This window comes from Passer domesticus, chromosome 5 (genome assembly GCF_036417665.1).
Source record: "Passer domesticus isolate bPasDom1 chromosome 5, bPasDom1.hap1, whole genome shotgun sequence".
In the NCBI taxonomy this organism is placed as follows: Eukaryota; Metazoa; Chordata; class Aves; order Passeriformes; family Passeridae; genus Passer; species Passer domesticus.
In genome coordinates this window covers 535,644-551,600 of record NC_087478.1, presented here as the reverse complement: position 1 = coordinate 551,600, position 15,957 = coordinate 535,644, and the positions used below count along the sequence as shown (strand labels likewise).

At 38.7% G+C, this 15,957-nt stretch overlaps 1 protein-coding gene across 2 annotated transcripts in view; it reads left to right on the top strand.

The window, feature by feature from the left end:
* The first annotated feature begins 284 nt into the window (after positions 1-284).
* The window catches only part of NET1 (neuroepithelial cell transforming 1), a 39,087-nt gene continuing 23,414 nt past the window's right edge, over positions 285-15,957 (top strand). For both annotated transcript variants that reach the window (XR_010363225.1, XM_064421655.1), the window contains exons 1-2: positions 285-392; positions 3,927-3,986. Coding sequence is in view for 1 of the 2 variants with exons in the window: in XM_064421655.1 (XP_064277725.1) it covers positions 300-392; positions 3,927-3,986 (153 nt within the window). In the remaining variant the exon portion in view is untranslated. The remainder of the gene's footprint in view (positions 393-3,926; positions 3,987-15,957) is intronic.

Below are 15,957 nucleotides of genomic sequence, written 5' to 3'. Positions count from 1 at the left end.
AATAATAGGAACTATAGTAATAATAGCAATATGAAAATAGTAATAATAATAACAATAATAATAATAGGAAAATAATAATAGTAATAATAATAGAAAAATAATAATATTAATAGGAACTATAATAATAATATCAATAGGAAAATAATAATAGTAATAATAATAATAATGATAGGAAAATAATAATAATAATAGTAATAATAATAATATGAAAATAATAATAGGAACTATAATAATAACAATAGGAAAATAATAGTAACAATAATAATAGGAAAATAATAATAATAGGGATAATAATAATAATGATTGTTATTTTTTCTGCTCACAGGTACCCCCTGAGACGAGGCAGCTCCTTCACATTCCTGACCCCAAGCTCCCACTGGGATTTCACCCTGGTGAGTGGAACAGCTGGAAAAGCAGGAATCCAGAGGTGAAGGAAAAGCAGGAATCCAGAGGTGAAGGAAAAACAGGAATTCAGAGGTGGAGGGAAAACAGGAATCCAGAGGTGAAGGAAAAACAGGAATCCAGAGGTGAAGGGAAAACAGGAATTCAGAGGTGAAGGGAAAACAGGAATTCAGAGGTGGAGGAAAAACAGGAATCCAGAGGTGAAGGAAAAGCAGGAATTCAGAGGTGAAGGAAAAGCAGGAATTCAGAGGTGAAGGAAAAGCAGGAATTCAGAGGTGAAGGAAAAGCAGGAATCCAGAGGTGAAAACGCCTCTGGAAAAGAGGGAAAATCAACATATTCCTTGGAATCACTCCTGAGTTTTCCAGGTTCCTGAGCTGAGCCAGAATTCAGGGAAATTCTGGATATTTTTCCTCACTGAATTCCTGATTTTCTGATTTGTTTTAGCCCTGGCCAGGGGGGGAAATAAAATGAGGGGGTTTTATTCCTGAAATGCACAAAAAATCTGCATTTTATGGGGGTGGAGGAGTTCCTCAGAGGGAATTTTTGTAAATTATTTTTTCCATCCTTTATTTCCAAGGCTGGAGCAGGTAGGGAATGATTTCCCTTTGGGATTTCCCTTTGGAATTTTCCTTTGGGATTTCCCTTTGGGATTTCCCTTTGGGATTTCCCTTTGGGATTTCCCTTTGGAATTTCCCTTTGGAATTTTCCTTTGGGATTTCCCTTTGGGATTTCCCTTTGGGATTGTTGGGAGGGTTTGGAGGAATTCCTAAAGCTCGTTCCCATCAGGGAAATTCTGGATATTTTTCCTCACTGAATTCCTGATTTTCTGATTTGTTTTAGCCCTGGCCAGGGGGGGAAATAAAATGAGGGGGTTTTATTCCTGAAATGCACAAAAAATCTGGATTTTAGGGGTGTGGAGGAGTTCCTCAGAGGGAATTTTTGGGTCTTTTTGTGAAATATTTTTTCCATCCTTTATTTCCAAGAGCTGGAGCAGGTAGGGAATGATTTCCCTTTGGGATTTCCTTTTGGGATTTCCCTTTGGAATTTCCCTTTGGGATTTCCCTTTGGGATTTCCCTTTGGGATTTCCCTTTGGAATTCCCTTTGGGATTGTTGGGAGGGTTTGGAGGAATTCCTAAAGCTCGTTCCCATCAGGGAAATTCTGGATATTTTTCCTCACTGAATTCCTGGTTTTCTGATTTGTTTTAGCCCTGGCCAGGTGGGGGAATAAAATGAGGGGGTTTTATTCCTGAAATGCACAAAAAATCTGGATTTTAGGGGTGTGGAGGAGTTCCTCAGAGGGAATTTTTGTAAATTATTTTTTCCATCCTTTATTTCCAAGGCTGGAGCAGGTAGGGAATGATTTCCCTTTGGAATTTCCCTTTGGAATTTCCTTTTGGGATTTCCCTTTGGGATTTTTGGGGTGGGTTGAAGGAATTCCTAAAGCTCCTTCCCATCATTTGCTCCCTTGGAGGTGCTGATCCCATCCTCAAACCTCAAAAATTTCCTTTTCCAAGCCCTGGAATTTTGGGATGAGCTGATCTAGCACAACCAAACCCACAAATTCTCTTGATGAATTTTAAAAATTTCAGCTCCATTAAACCCAGATTTTTAATTCTTACAAAGCCTTAAAAATTCTTCTGTCAAATCTGAAAATTCTGTGCTCTAACAACACAAATTAATTTTTTTTTCTGTTTTTTTTTCCCCAAATATTCCTATGCCAGTCCCAAAAATCCTCTTTTCATGGGATAATTTATGCAGAAATTTGGCCAAAAGGCTGAAAAATAAACCTGGCTTGGGAAAAAAATTTAAAATTCTAAGGCAGAATTTTCCATGTCTGCCAAAATGAGAAGGATTTTTAGGAAGCAAAATTCCTCATGGAATGTTTGCCTTAATTTCACTTTATTTCCCTTCATTCCATTTTATTCCCCTTCATTTCATTTTATTTCCCTTCATTTCATTTTATTTCATTTCAGTTTAATTTGATTACATTTTAGTTTAATTTTATTTCATTTCAGTTTAATTTTCTTACATTTCAGTTTAATTTTCTTACATTTCAGTTTAATTTTTGAGGATTCATTTCTGGGAAATTGCAGCTTTGTGGATTTAATGATCCTGAAACCTCATTAAAATTTCTGACTTCATTGGGCAAAAAGCACCAAGAACCTTCCAGATCCTTCCAAACCAAAATATCCCTGCAAAAAAGGAGAATTTAATTGGAATTCTTGTCCAGTTCAAACCCAAAATTGCTTCCAAAGAATTCCTGGGGCTTCCCTCACAATCCCTGAAATTCCATTTCCAGCCCCGCTCCTGAGGTGTTCTGAAATCAAATCCCAAAATATTTTCATTTTCCTTCCTGAGCAACATTTTGTTTTTAAAGTTTCTGCTCCACAAAGTCCCTAAATTGGGTCTGGGGGTTTCATAATTTTGGGAAAAGAATTTTTTTCCACAGGTTTTGGGATGGGAGAAGGGGAATTTTCCACATAAATAAATTTTGGGAAAAGGGAATTTTTTCCACTGGATTTGGGGACTGGAAAAAAGAATTTTCTACTTTAATAACTTTGGGAAAAGGAATTTTTTTCCACAGGTTTTGGGATGGGAGAAGGGGAATTTTCCACATAAATAAATGTTGGAAAAAATGAGTTTTTTCCATTGGATTTGGGAATGGCAAAAGGGAAATTTTCCACTTTAATAAATTTTGGGAAAAGGGAATTTTTTCACTGAATTTGGGGACTGGAGGAAAGAATTTTCTACTTGAATAACTTTGGGAAAAGGAATTATTTCCACACATTTTGGGATGGGAGAAGGGGAATTTTCCACTTTAATAAATTTTGGGAAAAGGAATTTTTTCCACACAATCTGGAGATGGGAAAAGGAGAATTTTCTACTCAAATAAATGTAGGAAAAGGAATTTTTTCCACAGGATTTGGAGTCTGTGAGAAGGGGAATTTTCTACTTCAATAATTTTGGGGAAATAATTTTTTCCACACAATTTGGGGGCCGGGAGAAGAGGAATTTTCTCCTTTAATATTCCAGAAACAGCAGGAATCTCAGTGCAGATGCCTTTGGTCATTATTCCAGTGGTTCTGTTCTTGGGAAGGGAGAAGAGCTGAGAATTCCCAGGCCAAAAATCTCATTTTTCTCCCCCAAAAATCCTTCACATTCCCAGCAGGAATTCTGCAGCCACAGATCTGAGCTGGCCATGCCCAAAGGCAGGGACTTCCTAAATAATAATAAACAAAAAATTAAATTAAATTAAATCACAAATAATTTCCCAGTGCTGCTGCCACTTCCTCCTTAAAAATTCAATTCCCAACCAGAATTAAGGAATAAGGAGCTTTAAGACAAATAATTTAATTTCCAGGTGACAAACTTCATTAAATAACAAAACAAATTGTGTTCAACTTTTAATTTTTGAGTTCTCACACTGGGCTGGGGATGTAAAAAAGGGAAATATCTCCAGATTACTGTATTTAAAATTACATTTCTGACCCCAAACCCAAAATTGTGTTTGGTTTCTCACAGAAGAGGAAGCGCCGAGAGAAGGACGACGACGCTGTCAGCCTGAGCAGCCTCGACTTCAAGGTACTGAAAATCAATTTACAACGCCTAAAAATGAATTTACCACACCTAAAAATGAATTTACAACAACCAAAAATGAATTTACAACACCTAAAAATGAATTTACCACACCTAAAAATGAATTTACAACACCTAAAAATGAATTTACCACACCTAAAAATGAATTTACAACAACCAAAAATGAATTTACAACACCTAAAAATGAATTTATAACACCTAAAAATGAATTTACCACACCTAAAAATGAATTTACAACACCTAAAAATGAATTTATAACACCTAAAAATGAATTTACCACACCTAAAAATGAATTTACAACACCCAAAAATGAATTTACAACACCTAAAAATGAATTTACAACACCTGAAAATGAATTTACAACACCTAAAAATGAATTTACAACACCTAAAAATTAATTTATAACACCTAAAAATGAATTTACAACACCTAAAAATGAATTTATAACAACTAAAAATGAATTTCCAACATTTCCAATCCCCTCTTTTGGCAATTTTTGTGCAGTTCTCTGTGGTTTGAATTGAGGGTCGTGCCCAGCTGGGTTTGCTCCTCTCTCGATCCCGAATTCCAAACCCACTCCAAGGTGGATGTGGTGTGAAATAAATGAGTTTTACCCAAAAAATTTCACTTTTTGTGCCCTCCCACTGCAGCACTTTGAGCTCCTGGCAGGAGCAAAGGTGCAATTCCTCTTTTCTTGCCATTAAAAATGCATCCAAATATTTACAGACACTTTCCATGATGCCAGAGCTCTGTTAAAGCTGAAATTTGGGAGTTATTTCTATAGAAATATTCATTAAAATTCTTTTTAGATGCTGACCAGCCCAGTTTCCAAGTCCCTTTGAGAATCTGAGGCCTCTCAAATACCCTTTTATTTGTGTTTAATGGTATTTTTCGGCCATAAAACCACAATTTTTAATATTTATATTAAATATTATATATCATAATAATATATTATATATACTAAATATATTTATATAGTTAATTTAATTAATTAATAAATGTGTTTTCCCCACAAAATCAGCATTTCTCAAGGGCCAGGAAGGCAAACTCTGCAAAGCCTCTTCAAATGTTGTTTTATTTTGATTTCAGTGTCCTGGGTGGGGGTGAGAACCAGCTGGACTGGCTGGGTGGGAAATTCTCCTTAAAGATGGGGATTAAAGGGATTTACGGATCTGAGGTGGAGCTTTTCCTGATTTTCTGAGGGGAAAAATCCTACATTTGTCCTGAGGTGAAGCTTTTCCTGGTTTTCTGAGGGGAAAAATCCTAAATTTGTCCTGAGGTGAAGCTTTTCCTGGTTTTCTGAGGGGAAAAATCCTAAATGTGTCCTGAGGTGAAGCTTTTCCTTGTTTTCTGAGGGGAAAATCCTAAATTTGTCCTGAGGTGAAGCTTTTCCGGATTTTCTGAGGGGAAAAATCCTAAATTTGTCCTGAGGTGAAGCTTTTCCTGATTTTCTGAGGGGAAAAATCCTAAATTTGTCCTGAGGTGAAGCTTTTCCTGATTTTCTAAGGGGAAAAATCCTAAATGTGTCCTGAGGTGAAGCTTTTCCTGATTTTCTGAGGGGAAAAATCCTAAATGTGTCCTGAGGTGAAGCTTTTCCTGATTTTCTGTGGGAAAAAAATCTTACATTTGTCCTGAGGTGAAGTTTTTCCTGGTTTTCTGAGGAGAAAAATCCTACATTTGTCCTGAGGTGGAGCTTTTCCGGATTTTCTGAGGAGAAAAATCCTAAACTTATCCTGAGGTGAAGCTTTTCCGGATTTTCGGAGGGAAAAAAAATCTCACATTTGTCCTGAGGTGAAGCTTTTCCTGATTTTCTGAGGGGAAAATCCTACATTTGTCCTGAGGTGAAGCTTTTCCGGATTTTCTACGGGGAAAAATCCTAAATGTGTCCTGAGGTGAAGCTTTTCCTGGTTTTCTGAGGGGAAAAATGCTACATTTGTCCTGAGGTGAAGCTTTTCCTCATTTTCTGAGGGGAAAAATCCTAAATTTGTCCTGAGGTGAAGCTTTTCCTGATTTTCTAAGGGGAAAAATCCTAAATTTGTCCTGAGGTGAAGCTTTTCCTGATTTTCTAAGGGGAAAAATCCTAAATGTGTCCTGAGGTGAAGCTTTTCCGGATTTTCTGAGGGGAAAAATCCTAAATTTGTCCTGAGGTGAAGCTTTTCCTGATTTTCTAAGGGGAAAAATCCTAAATTTGTCCTGAGGTGAAGCTTTTCCGGATTTTCTGAGGGGAAAAATCCTAAATTTGTCCTGAGGTGAAGCTTTTCCTGATTTTCTGAGGGGAAAAATCCTAAATTTGTCCTGAGGTGAAGCTTTTCCGGATTTTCTGAGGGGAAAAATCCTAAATGTGTCCTGAGGTGAAGCTTTTCCGGATTTTCTGAGGGAAAAAAAATCTTACATTTGTCCTGAGGTGAAGCTTTTCCTGATTTTCTGAGGGGAAAAAATCCTAAATTTGTCCTGAGGTGGAGCTTTTCCTGATTTTCTGAGGGGAAAAATCCTAAATTTGTCCTGAGGTGAAGCTTTTCCTGATTTTCTGAGGGGAATAATCCTACATTTGTCCTGAGGTGAAGCTTTTCCTTGTTTTCTGAGGGGAAAAATCCTAAATTTGTCCTGAGGTGAAGCTTTTCCTTGTTTTCTGAGGGGAAAATCCTACATTTGTCCTGAGGTGAAGCTTTTCCGGATTTTCTGAGGGGAAAAATCCTAAATTTGTCCTGAGGTGAAGCTTTTCCTGATTTTCTAAGGGGAAAAATCCTAAATGTGTCCTGAGGTGAAGCTTTTCCTGATTTTCTGAGGGGAAAAATCCTAAATGTGTCCTGAGGTGAAGCTTTTCCTGATTTTCTGTGGGAAAAAAATCTTACATTTGTCCTGAGGTGAAGTTTTTCCTGGTTTTCTGAGGAGAAAAATCCTACATTTGTCCTGAGGTGGAGCTTTTCCGGATTTTCTGAGGAGAAAAATCCTAAACTTATCCTGAGGTGAAGCTTTTCCGGATTTTCGGAGGGAAAAAAAATCTCACATTTGTCCTGAGGTGAAGCTTTTCCTGATTTTCTGAGGGGAAAATCCTACATTTGTCCTGAGGTGAAGCTTTTCCGGATTTTCTACGGGGAAAAATCCTAAATGTGTCCTGAGGTGAAGCTTTTCCTGGTTTTCTGAGGGGAAAAATCCTAAATGTATCCTGAGGTGAAGCTTTTCCTGATTTTCTAAGGGGAAAAATCCTAAATTTGTCCTGAGGTGAAGCTTTTCCTGATTTTCTAAGGGGAAAAATCCTAAATTTGTCCTGAGGTGAAGCTTTTCCTGATTTTCTAAGGGGAAAAATCCTAAATGTGTCCTGAGGTGAAGCTTTTCCGGATTTTCTGAGGGGAAAAATCCTAAATTTGTCCTGAGGTGAAGCTTTTCCGGATTTTCTGAGGGGAAAAATCCTAAATTTGTCCTGAGGTGAAGCTTTTCCGGATTTTCTGAGGGGAAAAATCCTAAATTTGTCCTGAGGTGAAGCTTTTCCGGATTTTCTGAGGGGAAAAATCCTAAATGTGTCCTGAGGTGAAGCTTTTCCGGATTTTCTGAGGGAAAAAAAATCTTACATTTGTCCTGAGGTGAAGCTTTTCCTGATTTTCTGAGGGGAAAAAATCCTAAATTTGTCCTGAGGTGGAGCTTTTCCTGATTTTCTGAGGGGAAAAATCCTAAATTTGTCCTGAGGTGAAGCTTTTCCTGATTTTCTGAGGGGAATAATCCTACATTTGTCCTGAGGTGAAGCTTTTCCTTGTTTTCTGAGGGGAAAAATCCTAAATTTGTCCTGAGGTGAAGCTTTTCCTTGTTTTCTGAGGGGAAAATCCTACATTTGTCCTGAGGTGAAGCTTTTCCTGATTTTCTGAGGGGAAAAATCCTACATTTGTCCTGAGGTGAGGCTTTTCCTGGTTTTCTGAGGGGAAAAATCCTAAATGTGTCCTGAGGTGAAGCTTTTCCGGATTTTCTGAGGGAAAAAAATCTTACATTTGTCCTGAGATGAAGTTTTCCTGATTTTCTTGGGGAAAAAACTCCTTCATCCCTCCTGAGGTGAAACTTTCCCTGCTTTTCCCACCTTTTTTTTTTTTTTTTTTTACTGAGGGAAAAACTCCATCTCACCTGAGGTGAGGCTTTTCCCGCTTTTCTGAGGGAAAAATAATCCTTCATCCTTTCTGAGGTGAGGCTTTTCTTGTGGAAAAATTCCTTCCCACTGTCCTGAGGTGAAGCTTTTCCCGCTTTTCTGAAGGAGAAATTCCTTCATCCATCCCAAAGTGAAGCTTCTCCCACTTTTCTGAGGGAGGTAATCCTACATTTGTCCTGAGGTGAAGCTTTTCCTGCTTTTTGTGAGGAAACACTCCATCCCTCCTGAGGTGAAGCTTTTCCTGATTTTTGAGGGAAAATCTCCTTCATCCTCCCTGAGGTGAGGCTTTTCCTGGTTTTCTGGAGGAGAAATTCCTTTACCCCACCTGAGGAGAAACTTTTCCCACTTTTCTGAGGGAAAAACTCCTACATTTGTCTTGAGATGAAGCTTTTCCTTTTTTTTTTAATGAGGGAAAAACTCCTTCATCCCTCCTGAGGTGAAGCTTTTCCTGATTTTCTGAGGGAAAAATTCCTTCATCCACTCTGAGGTGAGGCTTTTCCTGCTTTTCTGAGGGAAAAGCTCTTTTATCTGTCCTGAGATTAAGCTTTTCCTGCTTTTCTGAGGGAAAAAAAATCCTTCATTCCTTCTGAGGTGAGGCTTTTCTTGTGGAAAAATTCCTTCCACTGTCCTGAGGAGAAGCTTTTCCTTCTTTTCTGAGGGAAAATCTCCTAAATTTGTTCTGAGGAGAAGCTTTTTCCCACTTTTCTGAGGGAAAAACTCCTTCCCAATCTCCTGAGGTGGAGCTTTTCCCACTTTTCTGAGGGAAAAATGCCTTCACCCATCCTGAGGTGAGGCTTTTCCAGCTTTTCTGAAGAAGAAATTCCTTCATCCATCCCAAAGTGAAGCTTTTCCCATTTTTCTGAGGGAAGTAATCCTACATTTGTGCTGAGGTGAAGCCTTTCCTCCTTTTCTGAGGGAAAAAAAATCCCACATTTGTCCTGAGATGAAGCTTTTCCTGATTTTCTGAGGGAAAATCTCCTTCATCCCTCCTGAGGTGAGGCTTTTCCTGGTTTTCTGGAGGAGAAATTCCTTTACCCCACCTGAGGAGAAACTTTTCCCACTTTTCTGAGGGAAAAACTCCTACATTTGTCTCGAGGTAAAGCTTTTCATTTTTTTTTTTTCCTGAGGGAAAAACTCCTTCATCCCTCCTGAGGTGAAGCTTTTCCTGCTTTTTTGAGTGAAAAAATTCCTCCCCATCTCTTCGGAGAGGGGAAGGAAGAGAAAAAGGAATTTTCCTGTGTAACACCTCTTTAGCTGAGGCTTAACTAAGTGGGGTTTAAGGTTTATTAGGCTGAGATTAAAGGCAATTTGCTAGTGGGGCATTTCCTGTGTGACCTCATGACCAGAACATCCTGCTGATGTCACCTCATTTGCATGTCTGAATTAATTATTTCTTCTGGGTTATTTATTCAAGTTGTTTGTGCTGTATAATTTTTCTGGATTATTCTAAAGAATTTATTCAGAATTCTTCTGGATTATTTATTCTGAATTATTTCTTCTGGATTAATTATTCAGGATTATTTCATCAGAATTATTTATTCTGAATAGTTTCTTCTGAATTAATTATTCTGAATTATTTATTTGGAATAATTTTCCTGGATTATTTATTCTTAATTATTTATTTGGAATAATTTTCCTGGATTATTTATTCTTAATTATTTATTCATAATTAATTATTCTGGATTCGTCTGAATAGTTTCTTCTGAATTAATTATTCTGAATGATTTATTTGGAATAATTTTCCTGGATTATTTCTTCTGAATTATTTATTTGGACTAATTTTCCTGGATTATTTATTCTTAATTGTTTATTCATAATTCATTATTCTGGATTCGTCTGAATAGTTTCTTCTGAATTAATTATTCTGAATGATTTATTTGGAATAATTTTCCTGGATTATTTCTTCTGAATTATTTATTTGGACTAATTTTCCTGGATTATTTATTCTTAATTGTTTATTCATAATTTATTATTCAGGATTCATCTGAATTATTTCTTCTGGATTATTTATTCTGAATTAATTATTCTCATTCATTTCTTCTGAATTATTTCTTCAGAATTATTTCCTCTGAATTCATTATTCTGAATTATTTATTCTGAATATTTTTTCTGGGTTATTTATTCTGAATTAATTCTTCTGAATTATTTCTTGTGAATTACTTATTCAGAATTCATTATTCCCCTGGCATTTCTGGATCCTGCCCAGGCAAATTCTGGTTTTGACCTCTCCAACCTGGATCTGCTCCAGCTCAGATCATCCTGACATTCCAGGATGGGAGGAGGAAAAAAAAAAAGGGGTTGTGACCCTCTGAACCTGATTTTTATTTTAGTTTTTCTTTGTTCCTGAGGGAATTCTGGGCTCCTGATGCAACGAGAGTGTTCAGGCAGGGAAATCTGCCCTAAGGGAGGAGGACTTTCTGATTTTCTTTATTTTTTTTTAATTGGACAAGCTCTTCATGTGGAGAAAAAATTCCCTGTGTTAGGGATTCTGCCACCAAGCAATTGTGAAATTAAAATATCACAGAAGGAAAACAGGGAAATCCCTGGGCTGAAGGTCAGCTTCTCTTTCACTTCATTTTTGAATTTATTCTTTAAAAAGGATCAGCCTCTGCTGGACTTGTGGGATTTTGAGGCACACCCACCAAAGAAACTCCAATTTTTTGTTAAAACACATGAATGATGCTGCTGGAATTGAAATTTCCAGGCTTTTTAATCCCAAATCTCCAGGATTTTTAAAATTTCAAAATACACAGCCCCATTGAGCTGCCCCTAAATTGTTCTTTCCTCTGTCTGCACTTAACCAAAATGAACCCAAAACCTCAAATTTGGCTCCACCCCAGCTGAAATAAAACCACAAGAGAAAATCTTGTCAATAATTTCAATGATCTCAATAATTCAGTCATGTACTGATCAAACCACATCTATTTTTAGTCCCTGATAACTTGATTTTCTGAGGTTTTTCTCTCTAAATCTGCAGCAAAAATGGGATTTCAGCTCCAGCAAATTTAGCTGAAAAATCCCAAATTTGCCACCCTACCCCATATGCTTTTAAAATAAAGCATTAAAATAATAACAATAAAGGTAAGGGGATTATTTAATTTTCAATTAATTGGGATTTTTTTATTAATTGGGATTTTATTTTTATCAACTGTGATCTCTTTTATTGGGATTTTTTTTCCTGAAATTGGGATTTTTTTCTGAAAAGCTTCAGCAATTCTTTTTAAAGCTCCCATATCCAGATTATTCCACACGCTGGGGATGTGGGATGGTCAGGGGGATCATCCAGAGCCACGAAATTCCTTTATTTTGATTTATTTCCTCGCTTTTCCCTCAAAACCCAACCAGATCCAGCAAATCTTTGAGACTTCTGTTTCCAAACCTTCCAAATATTCCCCAAACCTGTGTAGGATTCCTTCAGCCTCTTCTCTCGTGCCTCCTCTGGGGAGAAAATTGGGAATTTGCTCTTGGGATCATGCCTAGAGCTGCTGTGAAATGCAATTTATAATTGACAATGAGAAATGGAAATGGAGGGCAGGAAATTCAGGTTTTCCTGCTTTAATTTCTGCACTTCGGGTGATTTTAGGGATGTTTGGAGGGTAGGAAATTCCATTTTTCCTGCTTTAATTTCTTCATTTCAGGTGAGTTTGGGGCCATTTGTGATCCCAAACCTGGCTATAAAAATTGGGCAGGAAATTCAGGTTTTCCTGCTTCAATTTGTGCACTTCAGGTGAATTTAGGGGTGTTTGGAGGGTAGGAAATTCCATTTTTCCTGCTTTAATCCCTGCATTTCAGGTGAGTTTGGGGCCATTTGTGATCCCAAACTTCCCCCAAACCTGGCTATAAAAATTGGGCAGGAAATTCAGGTTTTCCTGCTTTAAATTCTGCACTTCAGGTGAATTTAGGGGTGTTTGGAGGGCAGGAAATTCCATTTTCCTGCTTTAATTTCTGCATTTCAGGTAAATTTGGGGCTGTTTGTCTTTCAAACTGCCCCCAAAACTGACTATTAAAAAAATGGGCAGGAAATTCAGTTTTTCCTGCTTTAAAGCTGAATTATTTCTGTATTTCAGGTGAGTTTGGGGCCGTTGGTGATCCCAAACACGACTTAAAAAAATTGGGCAGGAAATTCAGTTTTTCCTGCTTTAAAGCTGAATTTTTTCTGTATTTCAGGTGAGGCTGGGGTCGTTGGTGATCCCAAACACGACTTTAAAAAATTGGCAGGAAATTGAGTTTTTCCTGCTCTAAACCCGAATTATTTCTCCTTTCAGCTGAGTTTGGGGCCGTTGGTGATCCCAAACTTCCCCCAAACCTGACCATAAGAAATTGGGCAGGAAATTCAGTTTTTCCTGCTCTAAAGCTGAATTATTTCTCCTTTCAGGTGCGTTGGTGATCCCAAATCACCTCCATAATTTACTACAACAAACATAGGAATGGAGGGCAGGAAATTCAGTTTTTCCTGCTTTAATTTCTGCATTTCAGGTGAGTTTGGGGCCATTTGTGATCCCAAACCTGGCTATAAAAATTGGGCAGGAAATTCAGTTTTTCCTGCTTTAATTTCTGCACTTCAGGTGAATTTAGGGGTGTTTGGAGGGCAGGAAATTCCATTTTTCCTGCTTTAATCCCTGCATTTCAGGTGAGTTTGGGGCCATTTGTGATCCCAAACTTCCCCCAAACCTGGCTATAAAAATTGGGCAGGAAATTCAGTTTTTCCTGCTCTAAAGCTGAATTATTTCTGTATTTCAGGTGAGTTTGGGGCCGTTGGTGATCCCAAATCACCTCCATAATTGCCTATAAAAATTAGGAATGGAGGGTAGGAAATTCAGTTTTTCCTGCTCTAAAGCTGATTTTTTTCTGCCTTTCAGGTGAGTTTGGGGCCATTTGTGATTCCATACTGCCCCCAAACCTGACTACAAAAATTGGGCAGGAAATTCAGTTTTTCCTGCTTTAAACCTGAATTATTTCTCATTTCAGGTGAGTTTGGGGCCGTTTGTGATCCCAAACCTGACTATAAAAATTGGACAGGAAATTCAGTTTTTCCTGCTTTAATTTCTGCATTTCAGGTGAGTTTGGGGCCGTTGGTGATCCCAACCTTCCCCCAAACCTGACCATAAGAAATTGGGCAGGAAATTCAGTTTTTCCTGCTCTAAAGCTGAATTATTTCTCCTTTCAGGTGCGTTGGTGATCCCAAATCACCTCCATAATTTACTACAACAAACATAGGAATGGAGGGCAGGAAATTCAGTTTTTCCTGCTTTAATTTCTGCATTTCAGGTGAGTTTGGGGCCATTTGTGATCCCAAACCTGGCTATAAAAATTGGGCAGGAAATTCAGTTTTTCCTGCTTCAATTTGTGCACTTCAGGTGAATTTAGGGGTGTTTGGAGGGTAGGAAATTCCATTTTTCCTGCTTTAATCCCTGCATTTCAGGTGAGTTTGGGGACATTTGTGATCCCAAACTTCCCCCAAACCTGGCTATAAAAATTGGGCAGGAAATTCAGTTTTTCCTGCTTTAATTTCTGCATTTCAGGTGAGTTTGGGTCCATTTGTGATCCCAAACCTGACTATAAAAATTGGGCAGGAAATTGAGTTTTTCCTGCTCTAAACCCGAATTATTTCTCCTTTCAGCTGAGTTTGGGGCCGTTGGTGATCCCAAACTTCCCCCAAACCTGACCATAAGAAATTGGGCAGGAAATTCAGTTTTTCCTGCTCTAAAGCTGAATTATTTCTCCTTTCAGGTGCGTTGGTGATCCCAAATCACCTCCATAATTTACTACAACAAACATAGGAATGGAGGGCAGGAAATTCAGTTTTTCCTGCTTTAATTTCTTCATTTCAGGTGAGTTTGGGGCCATTTGTGATCCCAAACCTGGCTATAAAAATTGGGCAGGACATTCAGTTTTTCCTGCTTTAATTTCTGCACTTCAGGTGAATTTAGGGGTGTTTGGAGGGTAGGAAATTCCATTTTTCCTGCTTTAATCCCTGCATTTCAGGTGAGTTTGGGGCCATTTGTGATCCCAAACTTCCCCCAAACCTGGCTATAAAAATTGGGCAGGAAATTCAGTTTTTCCTGCTTTAATTTCTGCATTTCAGGTGAGTTTGGGTCCATTTGTGATCCCAAACCTGACTATAAAAATTGGACAGGAAATTCAGTTTTTCCTGCTTTAAATCTGAATTATTTCTCCTTTCAGGTGAGGTTGGGGCCGTTGGTGATCCCAAACTTCCCCCAAACCTGACCATAAGAAATTGGGCAGGAAATTGAGTTTTTCCTGCTCTAAACCCGAATTATTTCTCCCTTCAGGTGCGTTGGGGCCGCGGGTGATCCCAGAGCGCCCGGGCCCCGTGAGTCAGGCAGGAAGCAGCAGGGTGTTTTTCCAAGGGCTGGGTGTGCACCTTGCTGCTTGTTAGCAACTGAACAAACACTGCCAGGGCAGACACTCCACTTCCCCCGAGGCAAAACGAGCGAAAAAATCAATTTTGGGTGATGTTTTTTCCTTTTGGGTTGTCCTTGTGAGGATTTAGGGACGGGGGTTTCAGGAGGGAAGAGAAATCTCGGTGAGGATCCTTTTGCTGTGTCCTCTCCAAGTGTCCCTCACATTTTAGGGGGGATTTCAGCCCAAATTTCCAACTCCTGGAGGTGGAGAAGTTTGGGCAGCAGAATTATGGAATGGTTTGGGTTGGAAAGGGCTTTAAATCCATCTCAGCCTGGCAGGGAAAAAGGAACAGGCTGGGATGATAAAGCTGCTGGGGACAACAGGCAAGGCAGAAAACGCGGATTTAATTTTATTTATAGTGTGGAAAATTGCTTTGAAAAAAGAGGAGAGGGGGAAAAAATCCTTATTTCCAGAAAATCCTGGATTCTTACCAGTGCAGACCACCTGAAGCCATCAATGAGTGGCATTCCATGGTTGGAGTCCTCCAAAAAACTTTGTCATTCCTCCCAAAAACCTTCTCTTTCCCCCCAAAACTTTATCATTCTTCCCAAAAACCCTCTCATTCTTCTCAAAAACCTTCTCATTCCTCCCAAAAACCTTCTCACTCCTCCTAAAATCCTTCTCATTCTTCTCAAAAACCTTCTTTCCTCCCAAAAACCTCATAATTCCTCCTAAAAACCTTCTCATTCCTCCTAAAAACTTTGTAATTCCTCCCAAGAACCTTCTCATTCCTCCCCAAAACCTTCTCTTTCCTCCCAAAAACCTTCTCATTCCTCCCCAAAACCTTCTCTTTCCTCCCAAAAACCTTCTCATTCCTCCCCAAAACCTTGTAATTCACCCCAAATCCTTCTTATTACTCCCAAAACTTTGTAATTCCTCCCAAAAATTTCATTCTCTCTAAAAACCTTCTCATTCCTCCCAACAACCTTCTCTTTCCTCCCAAAAACCTCATAATTCTCCCCAAAACTTTCTCATTCCTCCCCAAAACCTCATAATTCTCCCCAAAACCTTCTCATTCCTCCTAAAAACCTTCTCATTACTCCCAAAAACTTTCTCATTCTTCTCAAAAACCTTCTCTTTCCTCCCCAAAACCTTCTCATTCCTCCCAAAACCTTCTCATTCCTCCCAAAACCTTCTCATTCCTCCCCAAAACCTTCTCATTCCTCCCAAAACCTTCTCATCCCTCCCCAAAACCTTCTCATCCCTCCCCAAAACCTTCTCATCCCTCCCCAAAAACTTCTCATCCCTCCCCAAAACCTCGTAATTCTTCCCCAAAGCTCACAAATATCCCCCAAACCCCTGTAACTCCCCCCAACCCCCTTGGCTTCAGGCAGGGCTAACCCAGCCTAAACACCCCAATAAATAATCTCCTTCCATTCCAACACCCCCGAGGTCCCA